General features: G+C 48.8%; 1 protein-coding gene across 3 annotated transcripts in view; it reads right to left on the bottom strand.

The window, feature by feature from the left end:
- Positions 1-23,779, bottom strand: part of ABR (ABR activator of RhoGEF and GTPase) — a 121,290-nt gene that overhangs the window by 68,569 nt on the left and 28,942 nt on the right. For 2 of the 3 annotated variants that reach the window (XM_079955461.1, XM_079955462.1), the window contains exon 2: positions 8,089-8,291. In XM_079955461.1, coding sequence (XP_079811587.1) covers positions 8,089-8,291 — 203 coding nt within the window. Of the gene's footprint in view, positions 1-950; positions 1,577-8,088; positions 8,292-23,779 lie in introns of those variants that run through there. The other variant, XM_079955463.1, reaches the window with a different exon arrangement.

Here is a 23,779-nt window from a genome sequence, read left to right as displayed (position 1 = left end):
GGGATTTAGAAATGGAGAGGGTTAGTTTTAGACAGCAACTGTTGAAGGGGAAAGAGAAAAAAGCAAGGCACAGAAATATATCGGCTCCAGCCCAAACAAACAGCCTTAACAGCCCCCGCTGACCTCCAGCTTTCTGCAAACCCCAAACCCTTTTACCTCCAGAGGTGGGAGGACCAGGCGGGGATAAAGACAGACCTGGAAGCCCTTGTTGCTAAGCACACACAAATCGCCAACAACATCTCGTTCCCAAGAGGCCCCCAAATCCTGGGAAAACCCTGGAATTATATCAAGCAGGAGCAAGAAAGAGAGACTATGGCAGCATTTTCACTCACCCGATCACATCTAGATGTAAACCACAGCCCTGGAAAGCCCCGAGCTCCAAGCTACAAGAGTGCCTCTGGCCATATACAGGTATTATTATTATTATTATTATTATTATTATTATTATTATTATTACAATTCCCTCCATCACAGAACAAGGTGGGATTGAAGAGGCAGGACGTCCAGCAACACCTTGAAATCAGCCACCCCTTGGGGGCACCTCTGGCGAATCGAGTGAGGGGCTGAACCCACAGCAAAAGCCCCCTCCCCATTTTATTTATTGCATGAACAGCAAACTGTCGTCTCTTAAGGAGCTCCAAGCGGCATACGCAGTTCACCCCCTCCTCGCTTAGCCCCCACGCCGACCCTGTGAGGTAGGCTGGGCTCAGAAGCTGCAAGCTGCCCCAAATGGCCACGGGTTTTGTGACGGAGTGGGGATTCAAACCCTGGCCCAAGCCTGGCACTCTATAGCCGCTACACCAGTATGGGCTCAATCCCAGTGCAATGCCCAACTTAAGCCTTCAGTGGCCAGGCTACTGGGTCCTTCTGCCCCCTTTGGAAGCCCCCGTGCCAGTCCCGGAGGACCAGGCCAGCACAAAGAGCCCGCCTCGCTCCGACTGCGTGCCCACCTTCTCCGAGGCCGGTGAGCTGGGGGTAGCCGGCCTCTCCTCTTCCTCTTCTTCAAGGACCTTATCGAGATAGCCAATGGCTTCCTCTTCTTCTTGCATGGCTCCCCGGGCTGTGGGGAGAAGTCGGCCCCCCTCAGAGGAGCCAGGGGGCAGCCAGGCCTGGCATCGCCGCCTGGCACGGCCTCCTTCCGAGGAAGAGAGCCATTCCCGGGCACCGCAGCCCGGGACGGCACACGGTACACACCCCAAACGCAACCCGCACCCTTTTTCCAGCCGAGGCAAAGTCCGCGGCCAAGAAACTCAACTCCTGTGGGAAAAAAGCAAAGGAGGAGAGGAGAAGCCAGGAAACAGGAGGCTTAGCTTAACCCCTTCCCTGGGCTGGCAGCACGCATGGCTCCCGTCTCTCGGTCTTTTCTTTCTGCCGTCCTTGCCCAGCCTTGGCGCTCGTCCAGCAGACAGGAAGTGCCAGCCTTGCCCGCTGGCCTGCCCTCCGTAGGTGGGGAAAAAGACCCTCTCTCCGAGATACCCACGCCTGGCAAAACGAGATATATGTATATATTTTTAAGAAAAAGAAGGAGGTTGTTTCTCTCTCTCTCCGGTGCCAAGAGAAATGGGGAAAGTTCGTGGGAAGGAACTTCCAGCACTTTGAGGAAGCAGCTTTTTATCCCCGTGGTGCAGGAGGGCGGAGAGGTGGAAGAGGAGGAGGCGGCTAAATGCACCCCCTCAAAAAAAACCTGGAGGGGGAAAAAAAAGCACAGACACAAATGCCACCGGGTGGTTGGAAGAAGAAAGAAGGATGGATGGATTCCAAACTTGCAGCAGTCCCACTTGGAAGAAGCAGATGCAGAAATCACCTGCAAAAACGCAGCTAAAAACTACTGTCCCCAACCGCAGGACGGCCTCTCAGGAAGGAAATGCAACTGTCCCGGCCACAGCGCTTCCAAGGCTGGGGCTCGTTTTTTTCCTCAGCCAAAAGATGGGGCTGACGACAACAGCCCGCCTCGCAAGGCTGTTGTGAAGATGGCCCGAGGTTTGTGTGCAGAGCGGGGGACAACAACACTTGAGTTCCCTCAGGGTAAAAGACAGGGGTCTGAATGAATGAATAAATAAATAAATATAAGAATTGTCACAACTGGTTAATGGAGAGTTTGGAAAAGGTCCTTTCTATAGCGATGTGTTAGGGCAGGGGTCAGCAAACTTTTTCAGCAGGGGGACGGTCCACTGCCCCTCAGACCTTGCGGGGGGGCCGGACTATATTTTGAAAAAAAAATATGAACGAATTCTTGTGCCCCACAAATAACCCAGGGATGTATTTTAAAAGGACACATTCTACTTATGTAAAAACACGCTGATTCCCGGACCGTCCACGGGCTGGATTTAGAAGGTGATTGGGCCGGATCCAGCCCACGGGCCTTAGTTTGCCTATCCATGTGTTACGGGAATGCAAGTCAGTGTGTCTCAGCGGTTAAAGTGCCAGACTAGGGTGAGAGAGGCCCCGGGTTTGAATTTCCACCCAGCCGCAAAATGTGTTGGGTTACTGCAGGCCAGCTGCTCTCTACCTCGCAGGGTTGTTGGTGACAATTGTTTTTGTGGGGGAGAATGACCTAGGCTCTCCTGAGGGCCTTAGGAGAAGGCTATTGCTCTAAACAACAGCAAACAAATATTTCTTGCTGCAATCTATGCAAAAAGAAGGAAGAAAGGGGAAGGGACACAGGACATCTTAGGATCTTGAAATAGTTTTTAAAGCTGCAAGAAGGTCCAGCATCCACCGCATCCCACTGGCTCAGGAGAGTCACAGAAATATATTTCCAGCTCTGCCTATGCAGGCTTCTGAGCCACACAGGACGTTTCTTTGGCCCTGGTGAAGAGTCCTGTCTGATGCATAAGCCTGCATATGCATTTCCTAACAAACACAGAAGAACTATAAGACTGTGGATGGGTGAGAGGGAGAAACCACCCATACAGATGGGAATCCCTGCTAGCTAGCGGCCCCCCGGAAAGGGCATCAGGGCCGAGCCGTCGATTGCACACAGCTGTAGAGACCCAGAAGCAGCAAGGGGAAAAAGAAGCCTTCTCATCTTCAACAAGGAAGAAAAAGAGGAAGCCACAGACCACAGAGTTTGCATAGGAGACTCTTTCTGCTGCTCCGGGGAGCTGGGGGGGGGGGGAGAGAGAAGAACCGCCTTCTTTTCCCACCGCCTCTGAGCAAATATACTCCTTCCTTGGCAATTTCACTCCCTGTCCTGCAAAAATTCACAAGTCCACCTTGACGAACCAGTGATCTTGTGCAAAATTAAACTGCGCTACTAAATGGGTTTTTATATTGTGTTTTAATGTTGTAACCTCCTCTGGGAACTTAAGGTGATTACTACTACTACGACGACTACTACTACTAATAATAATAAGTGTTTGGGAAGGGGAGATTAAATTCTGCACCACGGCAGTCCAAAATCCAGCCACTGTGGTGCCGGAGAGGATCGATTCTAATGCCAGGCAATCGTCCAGTTAAGCTGAATGTTGGAGGGTTCAGGACAGACAGAAGAACCTCCTTCTTCATGTGGTTAACCTATGGAACTCCCTCCCACAGGAAGCAGCGATGGTGGCCAACCTGGATGGCTTTTAAAGAGGATGAGACAAATTCACGGGGGAAGAAAGGGATATTAATTTGATGCTGAATTGATTTTAGAATGAATTTTAATTAATTGATTGTGGTTTTATGTAAACTGTGTTACTTTTACTGTTGTTAGCCGCTCTGAGCCCAGCTTCGGCTGGGGAGGGCAGGATATAAATAAAATATTCTTCTTCTTCTTCTTCTTCTTCTTATTATTATTATATTGATGGCTATGAGCCTGGATGGCTATGTGCTGCCTCCACACTCAGAGGCAATGGTGCTTCTGAAGACCACAGGAGAAACTGGCCTGATCCAGTACGCTCCTCTTATGTCCTTGTGCTGGACATGGAGCTGGGAAGGGGCAGAGAAAACTCAGCTTCAGCTGCTCACACTCTGCCCGACAATCGGCTTCTCTCAGCCTAGCCTGTGGCCTACCTCACAGGGTTGTCGCAAGAGAAGCGGGGGGGGAGAACAGGGCACACGCTTTGGAGGAAACCGTAATAAAGAAATGCAAAAAGAGCAAGCTGCCGCCCAGAAGCACAGAGTTGGGGAGCCCCTCAGAGGTCCTCTAGCCCACCCCTGTCCAGTGGCGTAGCGTGGGGGGTGCGGGGGGGGGCTGTCCGCACCGGGCGCAACATCTGGGGGGCGCGCTCGCCGCCTCCAGAGTCGCCGAAGAGCCTCGGGCGCAGGCTGTAGCAGAGCCCCATGTCTCGCGGAACCGACGAGCTGTGCGCGCGTCCGGGCTGAAGGCGTCCGGCAGGCAGCGGCTCTCAGCGCTGGCCGCGGAGGGCGCGCCAGGCAGCGCCTCCTCACAGCCCCGCCGCCGCCGCTGCTGCTGCAGCTGCTGGGCCATGTTGCATCTTCCTCGCCTCTCTGCCCTCCTCCTCCTCTGGGCAAGCGGCGTCGTTTGGGCGGCAGCGCCAGCGGCAACTCACCTCAGATCACCTGACACAGACCCCCCGCCGCCGCCGTGGCTACCTTACCGTAAATACCCCAGCCCAGGCAGCAGCAAGAAGAAGCTGGCAGCGGCAGCAGGTTAGGGGTTAGGGGGCGCAAATTACTTGCCTTACCCCGGGTGCTGACAACCCACGCTACGCCGCTGCCCCTGTCAGCCCCCCGCTTAAGACAGGATGCAACCACGGCAGGGTTCAAATCTCCACCCCGCCATGAAGGTTTCACCAGGTGACCTTGGGCCACTCGCTGCCTCTCAGCCAAAACTATCTCACAGGGTTGTTGTGATTCTGCCTAAACACCTCTAACTAAATCCCTGTAAGTCACACTGCAATTAATTTTTGCTTATTTTATTTTAAAACCATTTTTATCATTTTTCAATTAAACATTAGACTTACTGTGCACCAGTGTTACCAGTGCACCAGTGTTATCGTTTCCTTGCAATACACTTGGACTAACGTGAAATACAACAGGTGTATCAAGTAGGCTGTTTGTGTGTTTTTACACTATTTTGCCTCCCTCGTAGTAATTTTCCTGAACAGAGCCATCAGCGATGCAGCAGGATCCTCCGGTCCCTCTGCCGGCCATTAGGCTTTCTCTAGAATCTATTGACATCAATAAGGGCTAGAAACTTGATGTTTTGGACGACAATTCCCATCATCCCTGACCACTGGTCCTGTTAGCTAGGGATCATGGGAGTTGTAGGCCAAAACATCTGGAGGGCCAAAGGTTGGGGATGCCTGATCTAGTCCAACCCCCTGCAATGCTACAAAAACAATTAGCCACAATAGTTTTAAAACATTCAAAAAAAGCAATAAATTAAAAACAGGTTAAAACATGCTTGAAATCACACAAAACCCACATTTAACATAATGTGCAGTTTTACCTGCCCCTTAAGGAAAGGATTTGTGTGGGGAATCGGGGGCGGGGGGAGGCAGGAGAGGCAGAGCTGGGTAGCGGAGGGAGAAGAGAGAGCACAGTCAGGGATAAGTAGTAGAGATCCTTTAAAAAAAAAAAAGTGCAGCAAAGACAATGAGGACTAGAGACTTGAAGCCAAGACAAAACTGGGAGAAGGAGCCAGCGCAGGGAATACGAAGGAGTAGGTGACGGTCGTGACGGGGGCCTCAAAGCCAGCCACACTTTCCACCCAGGACAACGTGGGAGGCTAAGAGTTAACCGCAAGGGAACGAGAGGATTTGTGGGTTTTAAGGCTTGCAAATCCCCTCAGCTATGGGGCCTCAGCCTCAACAAAGGCAAGCTATTTTCCGTGTGGGTTGCAGGGCTTTTCTTCTGCATGCTCCCCACAGCAAAAACCCTGGTGCTGCAACACACACACACTCAAACACCCACCATAGTGAATTTTGATTCTTAAATCATGTACAAGGAAAAGCAGATATATGGGGGACAGGTGTCGTCTTTTCTAATCAGAAACCTTAAAAAAAGATAGGTAGCCGTGTTGGTCTGCCATAGTCAAAACAAAATAAAAAAATTCCTTCCAGTAGCACCTTAAAGACCAACTAAGTTAGTTCTTGGTATGAGCTTTCGTGATACTGAAGAAGTGTGCATGCACACGAAAGCTCATACCAAGAACTAACTTAGTTGGTCTTTAAGGTGCTACTGGAAGGAATTTTTTTATTTTGTTCTTAAAAAAAGAAAAAGCGGTGTGGTAGCTCATTATGGCCACCAGGTGGGGCAAGGAGCCCAGATCACAGGAAGTTGGTGCCCTCCTAACCTGAGATTTTAAAATGAAGACCTGGCAGAAAGTGATTTCCAGGGCTAGGAAGCTGCCTTATACCATCTACCTCAGTATTGCTTACACTAACTGGCAGCAGCTGTCCAGGATTTCAGGCGGGGAAATTCTGGTCCTCGTGCTTCTGTAATAAGGACTGATTTTAAAGAGACGCTGCTTTATACTGAATGAGAACCTGAGTCCACCCAGCTCACTATTATTGCCCACACGGACGGGCAGCTACGTCTACAGCCCCACCAGGAGATACCGGGAATCGAACCTGGGACCTTCTGCATGCAGATCAGATGCTCTGATGCTGAGCTCTGGCCCTGCCTTGCCTTCCCAGGTAGCAGGCCGTGAAAGAGGCCTCTCTGCCCAAGGCCTCGGGGCCATTTGAAGAAGAGGATGAGGCAAGCACTCAAGACCAAGAGGGTACCCTCGTACCGCAGCCTTCAGCCCCCATCGTTCTGCCCGGACACTGAGGTCCAGCGCCGAGGGCCTTCTGGCAGTTCCCTCACTGTGAGAGTCCAAGTTACAGGGAACCAGGCAGAGGGCCTTCTCGGTAGTGGCGCCCGCCCTGTGGAATGCCTTCCCATCAGATGTCAAAGCGATAAACAACTACCTGACATTCAGAAGACATCTGAAGGCAGTCCTGTTTAGGGAAGTTTTTTAATGTTTGATGTTTTATCATGTTTTTAATATTCTGTTGGGATCCGCACAGAGTGGCTGGGGAAGCCCAGCCAGATGGGTGGGGTACAAATAAATAAATAAATAAATAAATAAATAAATAAATAAATAATCCATAAAATCTACGACAGATCGTAGAATCTTAAGAGTCGAATGGGACCCAGGGGTCATCTAGTCCAACCCCCTACAATGCGATGAAAACAATGAACCACAAAAGTTTAAAACATTCAAAAAATTAAAATAAGCAATAAATGAAAATCAAATTAAAGCGTGCTACATTCCAGATAACTGGGTAGCCTTGCCAAAACAGAAAAGTTTTAATCAGGCACAGAATATACAGTAAAGTTTCCTGCCTGGTGTCAATGGGCAGGGAGTTCCAAAGGGCAGCTGCTATTGCTGCAGTGGATGATGGAGTTCTTCCAAATGCAGAACGGGTATTTTGTGGCATCTGTAACAGATTGAAGTTGTTGAGGGAGCATGAAACTGCTTATGGTAACCGCACTCCATCGGGTGGATCTAGGAGGAGAGGCTTCCCAGGCGCTGGCCAATAGCACCCTGCAAATGTGGATCTGGTGCCTTTCCGTAATAAGATTTGAGATCATATTTCCACCTCGCCTGCCTTTCACAACATGCAAAGCAACTTTGCAAAGTCCTTTACACCTCCGCAACACCTTATCAGTTATTGGGTTTTAAAAATGCAAATGTCCCACAACCTGCTCCAGCACGAGAGAATCGCCGAATTAGACACATTAAATAAATAAAACAAAAACAGTGCCAGTCAGGTTTTAAAGATGGGCCTGCTTCTCCCATGCTCAAATTTAAACAGCAAAAAGGGGGTGGTCACCCATCACGTCTGCCCCCCCCCCCCGCCTCCACAATCTGTCCCACAGAAATGACTTCTTCACAAAGAACATAGTTAAAACTATGGAACTCCTCTCCCAGCAGGGCTGGAAAATTACTCCCTGCCTGGAACCCTGGACAGCTGCTGCCGGTCAGTGCGGACAATACTGAGCTGGGGGGGAGGCAGCCTGACTCGGTAAATGTGAAGCACTTTCAAACGCCGTACGCTATCATAGCAACGCATAATAAACCATCACCAACAGCAACAACAAAGAGGGGGGGAAATGGCATTTTTGCCCAGCAGACCCCCAACCACTTACCACAGTCCCCAGTCCATCCGCTGGGGTGGGCGAGAGGCTCTCGCACCCATCTCCGCCATTCCCGCCCTCTTGGCCGCGGGCGCTGAGCTGAGGCGACATGGTGGGCGACTCGTCGATGTAGGGCATGGTCTCCGAGCCCCCAGGGGGGGCCTTGGGCTCCTCGTTCCCCTCAGCGTCATAATCCTCCATGCCATAGTTGAAATCTGTCAACAGGACCAGAGAGAGGGGGCCGGTCACTCAAAGTCTGACGGGGAGCTCTGGGCCAAGATGGCAGCAAGTCGTGAGAGCGCCGTGTAATTGTATTCATTCATTCATTCATTCATTCATTCATTTACTTATTGCATTTCTATCCCGCTTTTTTCACGAAGGAGCTTGAGGCGGCGTACAGTGGTACCTCAGGTTACATATGCTTCAGGTTACACACTCTGCTAACCCAGAAATAGTGCTTCAGGTTAAGAACTTTGCTTCAGGATGAGAACAGAAATCGTGCTCCGGTGGCGCAGCGGCAGCAGGAGGCCCCATTAGCTAAAGTGGTGCTTCAGGTTAAGAACAGTTTCAGGTTAAGAACGGACCTCCGGAACAAATTAAGTACTTAACCTGAGGTACCACTGTACATGGTTCTCCCATTCCGCATTTAATCCCACACAACAACCCTGTGAGGTAGGGATAGAGGCTGAGAGGCAGGTCCTGTGGCTCAAGGTCACACACCCAGTGAGCTTCATGCCCAAGAAGGGATTCGAACCCATGTCTCTCCCAGATCCTAGTCTGACACTCTAACCGCCACAGTGGCATAGCACTATTGCCAGGATGTTGTTATTGATTTGTCACCAGATTCTGTCTTAAAGTTTTAAGTGTCTATTCGCTTATTGCATTTATAAATTTCAAATTTATTGTTGTACATTGTTTTAAATGTTTGTTTTCCTTCTGGGATTGTACCCCCAAGTGTGTTTTATAAGCTGGTCTTCGACCGTAATAAATTATCTATCTATCTCTCTATTGATTTGTCGTAAATTGGCTTGAGTTACTTCTGTTAAAAAAAGAAGTGACTAGTAAGTTGAATAATAATACTGAAATTTGTTGTAAGTCAAGGACTAATGCATTTATTAAGAAAATCATAACCATACAGGCAACCCCCATTTATGTGCATTCAATATGTGTATGACTCTATGTGTGCACATGGCACCAATCCCAGAAGTGAAGAGTCCCGAAAACATCACAAAAAGGGGCAGAATGGGGTGTTTGCAGGTTTTCCCAACCATGTTTCAAATATACGCAATTTCACTTAAACGTACGGTGCCTTGGAGTGTCAAGGTGGGGTGACCTGTATTCTGAGCCCCCGCTGTAAACCTCTCACACCTGAATTGTCATCTGGCTATTAAAGCCCCTTCCCCCTTTTATAAGCATCGGTGGGCAGGGTTTCACTTCCCCTAGCCCCTCACTTTTCCCGGGCAGCACCCCTTTATAGCAGCTAGCTAGCCTGGGAGAAAAGCAATGACAATGACAAACCCAGACAGCATCTTAAAAAGCAGAGACATCACCTTGCCAACAAAGGTCTGTATAGTTAAAGCTCTGGTTTTCCCAGTAGTGATGTATGGAAGTGAAAGCTGGACCATAAAGAAGGCTGATCGCCGAAGAATGGATGCTTTTGAATTCTGGTGTTGGAGGAGACTCTTGAGAGTCCCATGGACTGCAAGAAAATCAAACCTCTCCATTCTGAAGGAAATCAGCCCTGAGTGCTTGCTGGAAGGACAGATCCTGAAGCTGAGGCTCCAAGACTTTGGCCACCTCATGGGAAGAGAAGATGGGTGGACAGTATTCTCGAAGCTACCAGCATGAGTTTGACCAAACTGCGGGAGGCAGTGGAAGACAGGAGTGCCTGGCGTGCTCTGGTCCATGGGGCCACGAAGAGGCGGACACGACTAAACAATTAAACAACAACAAAGCCTGCCATCACTAGGGGCCAAAACAGGGACCCTTCTCTGGCCAGGCCCTGCCTTGCCAACTTGCTGCTGATGCTCTTGCCGACACCTCCTGCCAGCCCCCCCGATGCCTCCTCCTATACCTGCGAGCCCCCGCATGGTTCAGCCATCAAAGGGGGCCGATGCCAGTTGGGCAAAGCCTGCCCTGGTGGGTTTCACTCCAGACCAAAGCCAGGCAGACGCGACTGAGCTATGCCCCATCCCATGGTCAATGGACATCTCTGGGAAAGGAAATTGGGGTTTGCTGCATGACATGGACTCTTGTGCATTTCTGAGCACAATTCAAAGTGTTGGTGCTGACTTTTAAAGCCCTAAACGGCCCCAGTCCTGTATGCCTGAGGAGCATCTCCACCCTCATCGTTCTGCCTGAACACTGAGGTCCAGCGCTGAGGGCCTTCTGGCGGTTCTCTCACTGCGAGAAGTTACAGGGAATCAGGCAGAGGGCCTTCTCAGTGGTGGCACCTGCTCTGTGGAATACCCTCCCGTCAGATGTCAAAGAAATAAACAACTCTCTGACTTTTAGAAGACATCTGAAGGCAGCCCTGTTTAGGGAAATTTTTAATAACTCCTGTATTAATGTATTTTTAACCATATGTTGGAAGCTGCCCAGAGTGGCTGGGGAGACCCAGCCGGATGGGCAGGGTAGAAATAAATTATTATTATTATTACTACTACTACTACTACTACAGGGGTACCTCAGGTTACAGATGTTTCAGGTTATAGACTCCGTTAACGCAGAAATAGTACCTCGGGTTAAGAACTTTGCTTCAGGATGAGAACAGAAATCGCACAGCAGCAGCGAGAGGCCCCATTAGTTAAAGTGGTACCTCAGGTTAAGAACAGTTTCAGGTTAAGAACAGACCTCCAGAATGAATTAAGTTCTTAACCCAAGGTACCACTGTATTATGCACAGAGAGTCGGTGCCCAGACCCTGCTCTGCAAAAATAAGGCACCCAGATGAACACAATGCAGATGTGAGAAGACAAGAAAGTGGGCGGGTGCCAGCTGCCCACCCGCCTCTCCCCCTCCCCAGGGGCGCCAACTCCCTCCTCTCACATGAGTCCATTATTACCTCCTGGAGCATCCCAGCCACCCACTCTGTACTCAGTCAGGCGTGCGTCCCCTGCTCACTCCCCCTCCCCAACAGCCTGACACACTTCCCCACTTTTGCACAATTAACCACGCGTCCTTGAATCCGCCGCCTTGAAGCCCGATGCTTTGTGCCAGTTTGCTGTGGCAAGGCCAGGCCAGGCCAGGCGCGCTTCTTTTGAGAAGGCGGCTGCGTTATAGGGAGAGAGGGAGAATAGGGGCCACCCCCCACACACATTAGAAATAGGATCGGGTTCCTGTGTGCTTGGGGGTGAAGCAGGAAACCTACCCCCATTCTGCAAAACTGATGGTTAAAAACAAAACACCCCACAAGCAGCATCTCCACCTCGCATCAGTCGAGCCCAATGAAACATGTTGAGTTGCACTGCATAATTTATCCTGCCTCTGAAATTCATGGGGGTTGGGGGCGGCGGAAAGGATGGCCTGAATGTGTGAATGCAGATCCAGGTTTCTGCATTGCCAGAAGTCACCTCAAACGCAACAGCTTTGTTGTGGAAGCAGTTCCGATATTATTATTATTATTATTATTATTATTATTATTATTATTATACCATCCTTCATCCAAAGATCTCAGGGCATTTAGGAAGATGAATTGTGGGAGTCGTAGTTCCAAACATCTGGAGGGCACCAGGTTGGTGTAGTGGTTAAGGGTGCCAGATATTAAGATCCAGGGTTCAGATCCTGCCCCAGCTGCAAAGCTTTCTGGGTGAGAATGGGACCGGTCACCGTCTCTCAGGCCAACTGTGAGAAGAGGGTGTTGGTCTAGATTGGCCACTGGCCTGATCCAGCAGGCTCTTCTCGGATTCTTGCCTTTGACACTAGACGCAGAATTCAACTTTCAGAGAATCTCGCTTTTGTTTTCAAGTGGCAAGTTACTAGTCCTCATGATTCTGTGAGAGCGGGATGCAGGACTAGATGGACCACTGGCCTCATCCACTCTTCTGATACTCTTGCCTATGCCACAAGATGTGGGCGATTCTCCAGGTAACATATCAATTGACCCAGTTTACTGGAGTGTAATATGAGAGTTTAGGGATGCTTCTGCACATTGCCAAGTTCCAGAAACTTGCAACGTTCTGGGAGAGTCACTGAGAAACATGCAAATGTGTCAGTGTCGCACTGTGCTCTCTTTGTCTCCGTCCTAGGGAAATTTGAGGGTTGAGGTTTGCATCCCAAATCCTCTTCCCCAGGGCAGAACAATGAAGGTGTCACAGCAGGGAAAGAAATAAACTGGAAATAACATTCCCCCCTACAGCAGTTCCCTTCTTCCCAGAAAACTATTAAGAGGCCACAAAACGAAAATCCCCAAGAGAAAGAGGAACATTTTTGGCCGCCTCTTTACAAAAGGAGAGCAATGACAACAACAACATCACCCCTATCAATATTCTCTTTATTATTAATTATTGTTATTATTACTTTGCAGTCACCGTTTCAGAGCACTGGGGCAGATATCTTTTCAATTATCTCTAAGCTGACGGGGTTCCAGTAGCGTTATAGAAGGGCATAAATTTAGCAAGAGCAGCCGCACTTCATCATTCGACCTTTACTTCCGTCTGGCTGCAAATTTAACTTTTATGTGAGTTTGCTCTTTCAAACAAGGCTTTCTCTTTATAAACTGGGGGAGCAAACTGGTGCTTTCTAGACTTTGCTGGGCTGCACCTCTTATCACACTGGTCGTTGGTGGAGAAGGAATCACAGAATTGCAGACGTAGAAGCGATCCCAAGGGTCATCTATTCCAACCCAGGAATCTTTTGCCCAACGTGGCACTTGAACCCACAACTCTGAGATTAACAGTCTCACACTTTAGTGAGATGGGAATCTAACAACATCTGGAGGACCACGGCCTCCCCCAGAGCAGCCTTTGCCCACCTGGCGCCATCCAGATGTTGCTACAACTCCCAGCAGCAAACACGGCCGTGAAGACGGGAACTGTAGTTCGAAACATCTAGAGGCCACTCAGTTGCCTATCCCTGCCTTAAAGCTCCCATTCAAGCACAGTCTGTTGCCAGGATCATCTCCTAGGCTCTGCTATGAAACCCACCCCCCCAAAAAAAAACCCACTCCCCCTGCCCTTCTGCTTTAGTGCCCGCCTCCCCATCCCGATCCCACGCAAAGCTCCTTCGCTAGCAGCTTGAGGCCTGTGCCGTCGCCACGGCAACCGCCTCCTACTGCATCCCACAGTGATGCAATTCCTGCAGCTGTAAAAGCCACTCAGGTGCCCCCACACGGATGAGGGTGGGACAATGCACCCGAATCAGCCTTTGTGGCGAAAGGGGTGGGGCGGGGCATTAAGAGGGAAAGCAAGGAGGGTCCCCCCCCCCAATTCCTGGGGTGAGGTGGGTGGGCAGGAAGAAGATTTCCCCCTCTCCCTTTCCACCCAGAGAGGTTAGAGAATACTCCCACCTGCTGAGATTCAACCAAGAGCAAGGCAACGGAATGAGGAGTTTTCAGGCCTGCCAGATCTACTGAGGTGGGTTGTCTTTTTGCTTGATCCACCAACAGGGCCTGGGTGAATTAATAATAATAATAATAATAATAATAATAATAATAATAAGCCGCTCTGGGCGGCTTCCAACAAAACACTAAAATACAATAACCTATTAAACATTAAAAGCTTCCCTAAAGAGGGCAGCCTTCAGATGTCTTCTAAAATCTGGTAGTTGTTTTTCTCTTTGACATCTGGTGGGAGGGAGTTCCACAGGGCGGGCGCCACTACCGAGAAGGCCCTCTGCCTGGTTCTCTGTATCTTGGCTTCTCGCAGCAAGGGAACCGCCAGAAGGCCCTCGGCGCTGGACCTCACCTCACCGAATGAATACGCTCACCGAAGCAATTAAGGGATGTGGAGCCCAGGCATCTCTTCTCGAGGGCCAGAACTGGATGTAGCTCTCAGCCCCCCCCCCCGCCCCACACGAAGTCCAGCCGTGGTGAAGGGGTTATAGAGCATCAGACTAGGCCTTGGGGAGACCAGGGTTCAAATCACCGTTCAGCCTTGAAGCTTCTGCAACTTGGGAAGCCAGTCACTGCCTTTCTCAGCATGTTCCTGTTTAAGAACAGCCTTTAATTCAGAACCATGGGGACTGGAAACTTGGTTTAATTCAGTGGACAGGTCTCAACCCAAGGACAGAGCAGCTGCTTTGCGTAGCTTCAATCACCGAAGACATTTCCAGGCAGGGCTGGAGGGGAAAGACTCCTGTCTGAAGCTCCAGAGAATCGCTGCCAGTACAGTGGTACCTCGGGTTAAGTACTTAATTCGTTCCGGAGGTCTGTACTTAACCTGAAACTGTTCTTAACCTGAATCACCACTTTAGCTAATGGGGCCTCCCGCTGCTGCCGCGCCACCGGAGCACGATTTCTGTTCTCATTCTGAAGCAAAATTCTTAACCCGAGGTACTATTTCTGGGTTAGCAGAGTCTGTAACCTGAAGCATATGTAACCTGAAGCATATGTAACCCGAGGTACCACTGTATAGGCAACACCAAGACAGATGGCCCCTTTTTTGACTCTCTGAACCCCTGAAATCCTTTTTCATTCCATCCAGCCCTTTCCTACCTCGTCTAATCTTTCTTTTCCCCCTGCCGTTCAGAAGTCATTTTAAAACTTCAACTGAGCAGTGAAAACGGAGGCGTCTCACGGTTCCCCACTGCTTTCGAACTCGGCTCTTTGCATTGCATGTTAATATGAAGAGGTGGTTTGTTGATCCGGCCCTGCATGACCCCCGCCCTTTCAGTAGCCTGGCACTGGGGAGTGTTTGTACCTGAACTCTGCAATTCTTTATTTTATTTTGGTTGGGGGTGGAGTGCCAGATGACAGAAATGGCAAATGAGACCAGGACTGCTTAGCTGGGAGGGAACCTCAGCCGTGGTTTAAAATGCCTGGTGCGTACAAAGCCCTTAACTATTCTATAAGAACATAGGAAGAGCCTCCAGGATCAGGCCAATGGCCCACCCAGTCCATCCTTCTGTTCCTACAGTGGCCTGTGGGAAACCCACAAGCAGAATTCGAACACAAGACCGCTCTCCTCTCCAGGGGTTTCCAGCAACAGGAATTCAGAAGCATTGCTGCCTCTGACTGTGAAGACAGAGCATAGCCATCTTGAAGTATTGTAGAATTGTAGCATCAGAAGGGACCCCGAGGGTCATCTAGTCCAACCCCCTGCAATGCCGGAACCATTTACCCAACGTGGGGTTCAAACCCACAACCTGGGTGGCTGAGCTAGCCATCGATTGCCTTCTCCTCCCTGAATTGGCCCAATCCTTTTCAAAAGCCGTCTAGATTGGTGGCCATCACTGCTCTCCCTAGCAAGTTCTATAGCTCCCTCGGTTCCGAACACGTGCACTCTTACCATGCTCAGTGGCACTCTACTCAAGGAGCTTGAAAACACTGGCGCCAAGTGCTTTGTGTGCGGTGGCCTCGACCATACGCAACACCATGGCCTTGTTTTACTGCAGCCATTCTGCGCCACGGCACTTTTAATAATAATAATAATAATAATAATAATAATAATAATAATAATAAATTTTATTTATACCCCACCATCCCCAGCCAAGACCAGGCTCAGGGTGGCTAACACCAAATATAAAAACAATTGATTGAAATACTGCTTTAAAAACAAGATTAAAATACAACATTAAAACGCAGCCTCATTTCAGTGGAAACTCAATCAAAAACTTTTGGGGGGATAAAAATGTCAAGTCTTCACCAAGGCTAATAAATTTGAGTAACAGGAACTCCCTTTTCTTTTCCTTACCGGAAAAAAGGACTGCTGGCACCTTTTAAAAAAAGGCTTGCAATTCTTAGAAAGAGCGCATGATAGATGCAGGTGGCCTCTGAGCTCTGGAACTGCCCTCGCCCAGACCCTTCCCACCTCACTCCCTCTGCCCTCCTTGCCATGCTGGGAATGCCAAGCGCCTGCCATCAACCCAGCCTCGCTCTGTCCTCTGACTCCCCCCGCACACACGCACCCGAAAGGCAGCCCGAGGCGACAGAAAGGGGAAAGCAAAGTCAGAAGCAGGACCTGAATGCTAATGGCAACACCAGTGGTCTCCTTGGCTCCTTGGCGGGTTTGTAAGTGAAGCAGCTGTCCTGAAACAGAGGCTGGAAACTGGGGCAGTCCTCTCCCACCCCACAGCACTGCATGCCATCTCCTGGCTTGCAGCAATGGGGAAGGGTGGGATTAGGGCTGCAAAGCTCATTGTCTCAAGGGCCGCATTGTCCTGCAGACAGTCTTCTGGGGGCCACTTGCAGGCCCAGAGGGAAAGGTAGAAGAAGTAAATGTTGCGACTCTTAGCTTAGAAACGCAGGCCACAGTTCAATCACAGCCAAGTCCAAGGGCTCTGTCTTTACATATATATGAGGGTGAAAGAGGAGAGCACAAAATATGGTTTGAAGCTCAACATCAAAAAAACAAAGATCATGGCCACTGGGCCCATCACCTCCTGGCAAATAGAAGGGGAAGAAATGGAGCAGTGAGAGATTTTACTTTCTTGGGTTCCATGATCACTGCAGATGGTGACAGCAGTCACGAAATTAAAAGACGCCTGCTTCTTGGGAGGAAAGCAATGACAAACCTAGACAGCATCTTAAAAAGCAGAGACATCATCTTGCCAATAAAGGTCCATATAGTTAAAGCTATGGTTTTCCCAGTAGTGAAGAGCTGGACCATAAAGAAGGCTGATCGCCGAAGAATTGATGCTTTTGAATTCTGGTGCTGGAGGAGACTCTTGAGAGTCCCATGGACTGCAAGAAGATCAAACCTCTCCATTCTGAAGGAAATCAGCCCTGAGTGCTCACTGGAAGGACAGATCCTGAAGCTGAGGCTCCAAGACTTTGGCCACCTCATGAGAAGAGAGGACTCCCTGGAAAGGACCCTGATGTTGGGAAAGATGGAGGGCACAAGGAGAAGGAGACGACAGAGGACGAGATGGTTGGACAGCGTTCTCGAAGCTACCAGCATGAGTTTGACCAGTGGAAGACAGGAGTGCCTGGTGTGCTCTGGTCCAGGGGGGTCACAAAGAGTTGGACACGACTAAACGACTAAATAACAACAACTAAAACCTTTCTTCACCCAGGGAAGCAAGGAAGCAGGGTCAGAGTTCAAGGGAAGACTTTTACAGCCAGGCAAAAACACTCAAGTGCAAATCAGTGCCGTGTGTGGCTTGGGGAGAGTGTCCTGAGGGCCACACAGAGAGGTATTGGGGTCCACTCTCAGCCCCTTCCCACACTGCCCTAAGCTTTCCCAATCCCAGCTTCGATGGTGCAAGTAACAAGGTGCCCCGATTGAAATAGGCAATTTTTTTTTTTTTAATGGCATCCATCTATCCTGAGCGACAGTGGAGTGCACCTCTGGGGGTGAAGTCAAATTGTGACCCCCCCAAGGCACAATTAATGCAAGCCACGCATCTGCTTCCCCCACAGGACGGAACAGCCAAACACTTTTCAGGTTTCGGGCGTGCAGAGCGTACTTGGCACACCTTCTGCCTGGCATCATTCGCACACCGAAAGCCCAAATTATTTCGCCTGCCAAGAACATTTATAATTCACACTCGCTTCCCCTCGCACTGCCCACTGGGCTATCTTTGCCACAGCAAGGAGCCAAGCTGGGCATAGGATTCGGAGTGGCAATTCCTGAACTGCGTCCCAGACAGAGAGAGAAAGAAATCATTTAAAGAAACGGAGGACACCCAGAACCCAGGTCATGTCCCTGCCTTGGCATACGCCAAATCAGGCTCTCCGGGATGGTGGGTGACCGCTATTAACCCCCACCCAATTCCACCAGCCCCTTCCACAGCGCCTCCTTTCTCTTCCCCCTCTCACCAGAGGTCTAGACCCCTCTCACACAGGGAAAAAGGCCTTCCCTTACCCCCCCCCACCAGTCATTTTCTACAGACAGGAGTCCCCCCCCTTTTTTTCCCTTGCCCCCTCCTCTTTCCCCTGCCCCTGCCTTTAGAACCTTGGGAAACAGCCACTGAAAACAGCGTGACGACAGACTTGTGCTAATATAGTATAGGGAGAAAGAGATTGCACTTGAAATGTGGTCTAAGGTCCAGTCGCAGACCACTCTGGGGTTGCGGCACTCATCTCACTTTACTGGCCGAGATGTGGTCTACTATATCACAAAAGGGAGGGGGCACATCTGTTGCTCCACCCACTTTACTTTCAGGCCCCACCCACTGCTGGGATAAGGCATCTCAGGAGCTTGAGGGGAACTTTGTGGGGGCCATGTGCCAGTGGTGGGTGGGGCTAAAATGAGGGAAAGCATGTGACTCCCAACTTGAATGGCCATCTGTCATGAATGCTTTAGCTGAGATTCCTACATTGCGGGGGGCTGGACTAGATGACCCCGGGGTCCCTTCCAACTCTAAAATTCTACTTCAGTGGTACCTCTGGTGGCGAACCGGATCTGTTCCGGAGGCCCATTTGCAACATGAAAGGAGTGCAACCCACAGCGGCACGTCTCAGCACGCGCGGGTTGCAATCCGCCACTTCTGCGCATGCACGTGACGTCATTTTGCTTGTCTGCGCATGTGCAAGCAGCAAAACCCGAAAGTAACCCTTTCCAGTACTTCCGGGTCGCCGCAGGACGTAACCTGAAAGAACATAACATGAAGCGGACGTAACATGAGGTATGACTGTATTCTATGATTCTATTACATTGGTACTTTTAGTTACGAACTTAATTCGTTCCGGAGGTCCGTTCTTAACCTGAAACTGTACTTAACTAGAGGCGTGCTTTCTCTAATGGGGCCTCTTGCTGCCGCTGCGTCACCGCAACACGATTTCTGTTCTCATCCTGAGGCAAAATTCTCAACTCGAGATAACTCTTCCAGGTTAGCGGAGTTTGTAACCTGAAGCGTTTGTAACCTGAGGGAGGCGCTTGTAACTTGAGGTACCACTGCACCTTTGTACTGGATGCCTCCCAACATTATTATTTTTTTGGAGGGGAGATGCATTTCAACCTTCAGAAATTCAGAAAGCTTTGAACCCCAACCTACTCCAAACAAGCTACAATAGTGAGGGGGGGAACCCCGAGAATAAACAGAATTAGAACCTGGAATGCTCAGGCAAGATTCCTGAAACATCAGGCCAGCGACTGCCTCCTCGGCCTGGTCTACCTCACAGGGTCGTCGTGAGGCTGGAACTGGAGAGCAGAACCCCTCTAGGCTGACCTGAACATTTTGTAGAAAAGGTGGGCTTTTAAAATAGCATAAAATAACCCATGGAATTAATAAAAGCACCATAAGCTGGAGAGAGAAATTCCCTGCAAAAGGAGGGGGAGGCAGGAGAAATATCCCACGCTCATTAGAGTATATAAAAAAATCAGGTTTTATTACTAATGAGTGTTAACTGGTGGCGGCTGCAGCAGCAGCACACTCAATTGGCCACGAAAATTGTTTTGTGCAAACAGATGGAATTAAGAGCATCAGGTTCTGGCAGGGGAACCTTTGCAGGAATCTCAAAGAGCTGGAAAATGGGCAGCAATGGAGGCCAGCAAGTTGCAGGGAGGTAAGAAACAGAAGAATTGCTATACAGGGATTGGATCCCAAAATGTTTTTGTTTTTTGCTGGGGAGGGGAGTTTTCTGCAATTTAGAAGACCTGGTTTTGTGAGTGTGTGTATTGTGTTTTCTGATGTATATAAAACAGAGACAACAGTTATAACAGCAGATGGAAATTAAAAGATGGAAAACGAAACCATAAATTAGAAATAGGTACATAGAAACAGCACAGTTGCAAGTGGGTTAAAAGAATAAAGTCCAAGTAAAGACTATCTGATTATTTAGGATAGTTCTAGATTTGCCAGGCTTGCGAGCAGGGCTGCCTTGAAAATTATGGTTCTACTGCAGGTTCTCTATGCAAATCATACAGAAAGTGTCTGGAGGTCTCAGTCCCTGCTGAAATCTCAAATCCTGCATAATTACAGCTATATTCTAGAGTGGTACCAAACCTCCAACGTGAAGATTTTAGGATGTTTTGCAATTAAGAAGGGTTGGAGTATCAAAGGGTTAAAGCAAGTTTTTAAGTTTAAGGGGTGAGGTTCTCCCAGTCAGTAGGCAGATGTATTTGAAACTGGTTTTATATATGCAAATGTTTTACTTATTTATTCTAGCCTATCTTTTTAATTCTTTCCATATGAACTTACCCGGATCTTGAGATCATCTTCTGAGGCCCTTCTTTGTGTGACTCCTCCATGTGAGGTTGGGGGTGGGGTGGCTCCCCGTTTGTGGAATGCTCTCCCTAGGAAGGTTCGCCTGGCGCCTTCATTATACACCTTTAGGCACCAGGCAAAAATCTTCCTCCTTAACCAGGCCTTTTGGGTGACTGACATCCTATGCTCTTTTAAAACGTATTGCGGGGTAATAATAATAATAATAATAATAATAAATGCCTCCCCAGCCACTCTGGGCGGCTTCCATAAAAACCAAAAATACAGTAAAATATCACACGTTAAAAACTTCCCTGAACAGGGCTGCCTTAAGATGTCTTCTGAATGTCAGGTAGTTGTTTATCGCTTTGACATCTGCTGGAAGGGCATTGGGTTGCTTTGCTTTTTAAATGTATTTTGTGTTTTTATTTTGTGATTTTATGTTGTAACCGCCCTGAAACCTGTGGGTATATGATGGTATACAAATTTAATAAAGAATAATAATGGCATATAAATATACATGCAGTTGAGAACATATTTCCCCTTTTTGCATATGTGTGCAATTGTTCTGCATGTGAGTCTTTAAAAAAACAAAACAGTACTGTGAAATCACATTAAGCAGAAAGCAATTTGTAAATGAAATGAAACAGTAATAATAATAGTGATTCATACATGAAATGAAGCAATAATAATTAAAATGATTAATTAAAACTAAAAGGAGTCACAATAAGAGATTTATGAAGCTGATGGACTTTGCAGAACTGGAGAAACGGACGGGAAGAATCTGGAACCAGCGAGACCAAGCATTCCAAAACCCAGCCAGATGGGTTATTATTATTATTCCAAAAGGACTGGAATAAATGTATATTATGTTTGAAAGACAACTGTAAGCAATTAACATCAGTAGCAGGGTTATCTGAAGATTTGTAAGATGAAATTGCTACCTATTCAGGTTGAGTAATATAATATTTTGTTGTTGTTGTTGTTTAGTCGTTTAGTCGTGTCCAACTCTTCATGACCCCATGGACCAGAGCACTCTTAAAATAATATTTTAGGTAATGATATAACAAGGATAGGAAACGAAGCGAAATGTAAAGATGTAAAGTTTAATTCTGTAAACCAACAGACAGAAGTGAGGGAAGTCATCAGGCTCAGTTTAGCCAAAGATATAAAATAAGAGGTTAGGATGTGACGTAATGTGATTATATGTAAAACCAATAAAAATTATTTTTTTTAAAAAAAAAAGAGATTTACAAAATGATGAACAGTGTTATCTTCCTATATACATAACCATGTAAGGCTGTGGTCAGGTTTCCTAAACCGCTGTATGAAGCGCCTTCTCCCAGGCCTTTAAAAGGGCTGCATGCTTTAAAATGGCAATGCACAAATGTGCACACTCCAGCACACTTTGGCCAAGATCCGCCTCTCTCCTCCTGTGCTCTGAAAGGCACCTCTCCCCACAAATGCTGGCTGGATTTCTTCCCCTGCCAGCCGGATTTCCAAGCTCAACCCATCTTGTTCGAAACCTCCAAGGAACTAGGGAAGAAAAGGGAGGTTTTCTTTTGAAACAGAGCACAAGAGGATGAAACATGCCAGCGAGCAACAGGTCCCAGCGCACATCCGCCCAGCGGAGAAGACCGTTCTCAAAGGCTCCTGGGCCAAGGACGGCTCCACGGCAACCGGTGCGGCCCTAAGAGGAGGAGAATGGTGCTGCCCAAGGGACCCAAAGGAGCATCACAGGCGGGCAGAGACCGGGGAGAGCGGGAAATCAGAGGCGGGTGAAGGGAAGGAGAGCCCAACAGGGACCTGAGCGCAACAGCAGCAGCGCATGCTATTCCCCCTTGCGCTTCCCCAGCAACTGATATCCAGAGGCACTTAACTGCCTCTGACAGAGGAGACAGAACATATTTCTTCATGACATTTGCAGCCATCATTTTCCTCCTCCCCATTTCACCCTCACAACAACCCAGTGAGGCAGGGTAGTTAAGCCAAGGATGAATGACTGGCCCAACGGCTTGGGTGGAGATTTGAACCCAGGTCTCACCCGGCGCTGTAACTACTAGGCCACACTGACCAGCAGCCACGGACAGCCTTGCCCTCCTCCGTGAGTTTGTCCCATCTTCTTTCAAAGCCGCCCTGGTTGGTGGCCTCCTCGTGGGAGCATATAGGGCATAGAACTCCTGAAGGTTAGGAAGGGTCTCAGAAAAGGGGGAGAACCTCTGTCCACTCGCCATTTTGGGGAGACTCCCATCATTTGTGAACATCAGCCATGGTGGCTTCTGGGAGTTGGAGTCCAATGACATCGGAAAGAATATAGGATTTCTCCATTCCTGATGTGGGAAGAGGCATCTCAGCCCCCTCTTCTAGAGGCATTCCCTCCTGAGAATGGTGCCCTTCAGCTCAGTCAGTAGAGCATGAGGCTCTTAATCTCAAGGTTGTGGGTTCGAGTCCCGCATTGAGCAAAAAGATTCCTGTATTGCAGGGGGTTGCACTAGATGGTCCTCATGGTCCCCTCCAATTCTATAGGTCTATGATCTATAGGGCTAAGGGAGCTGTGGTCTCCTCTCTGATGTCGTTGGACTCCAGCGCCCATCATTCCTGACCACTGACCATGCTGGCAACCAAGGCTGATAGGAGTTGGTGTGCAAGAAGGAACAAGCACGAGGCATTCATTACCTACCCCATACATTTGAAACTTGGTCTCACTGCTCTGAACTGTCATGGCTTCCCCCAAAGGATCCTGGGAACTGTAGTTTGTTGAGGGTGCTGAGAGTGGTCCCCTATTTCCCCCTACAGTTCCCAGAATTCCATGGGAGAGAGGCTGACTGTTAAATCACTCTGGGAATTGTAGCTCTGTGAGGAGAATAGGGGCCTCCTATCAACTTTCAGCACCCTTAACAAACTACAGCTCCCAGGATGCTTGGGGGGAAACCATAACTGTTCAAAGTGGCATGATATGGTTGTAAACGCATAGGGCAAACAGGCCCCACATCCAAGCAATGTGATACCCATCAACTGTCAAGCACTAGCACAGACTATTTCTTATTTGTTACACTCCATCCGACTGCTATTCCCAAGTGGTCTCTCATCCAGCCGCAAACCAGACCTCAACCTGCTTAGCTTCACTACGGCGGCTGTGTCACAGACCTCCGAGCCACTGCCTGCTCTCGACAACTGTCAAGTTCTGAAAAGCTCTGAATATTCACTGGGTATTTGACATCCCATCAAGGGATAACTTGGCTGAATATTCTAGGGAGAAGGCTTTCTGGAAGTTAAACTTGCCTCGAATCCAGGTTAAGAAGAACACTTATCCTTCTGCACATCCATACAAAGCAATAACTGTATTCATTTATGCATACAAAAGAAAAGAAAAGCATGTGTTATGTTGGTCACAGGCCATTTGATGGCCACAAATCGGGGATTTTTGCTCCCCATAACTCCACCACACTGCTGCTTTTTCT

This window comes from Podarcis cretensis (assembly GCF_951804945.1).
Source record: "Podarcis cretensis genome assembly, chromosome: 15".
NCBI lineage: Eukaryota > Metazoa > Chordata > Lepidosauria > Squamata > Lacertidae > Podarcis > Podarcis cretensis.
The sequence above is the reverse complement of the archived record's forward strand: the minus strand, read 5'-3'. Positions and strand labels throughout refer to the sequence as shown.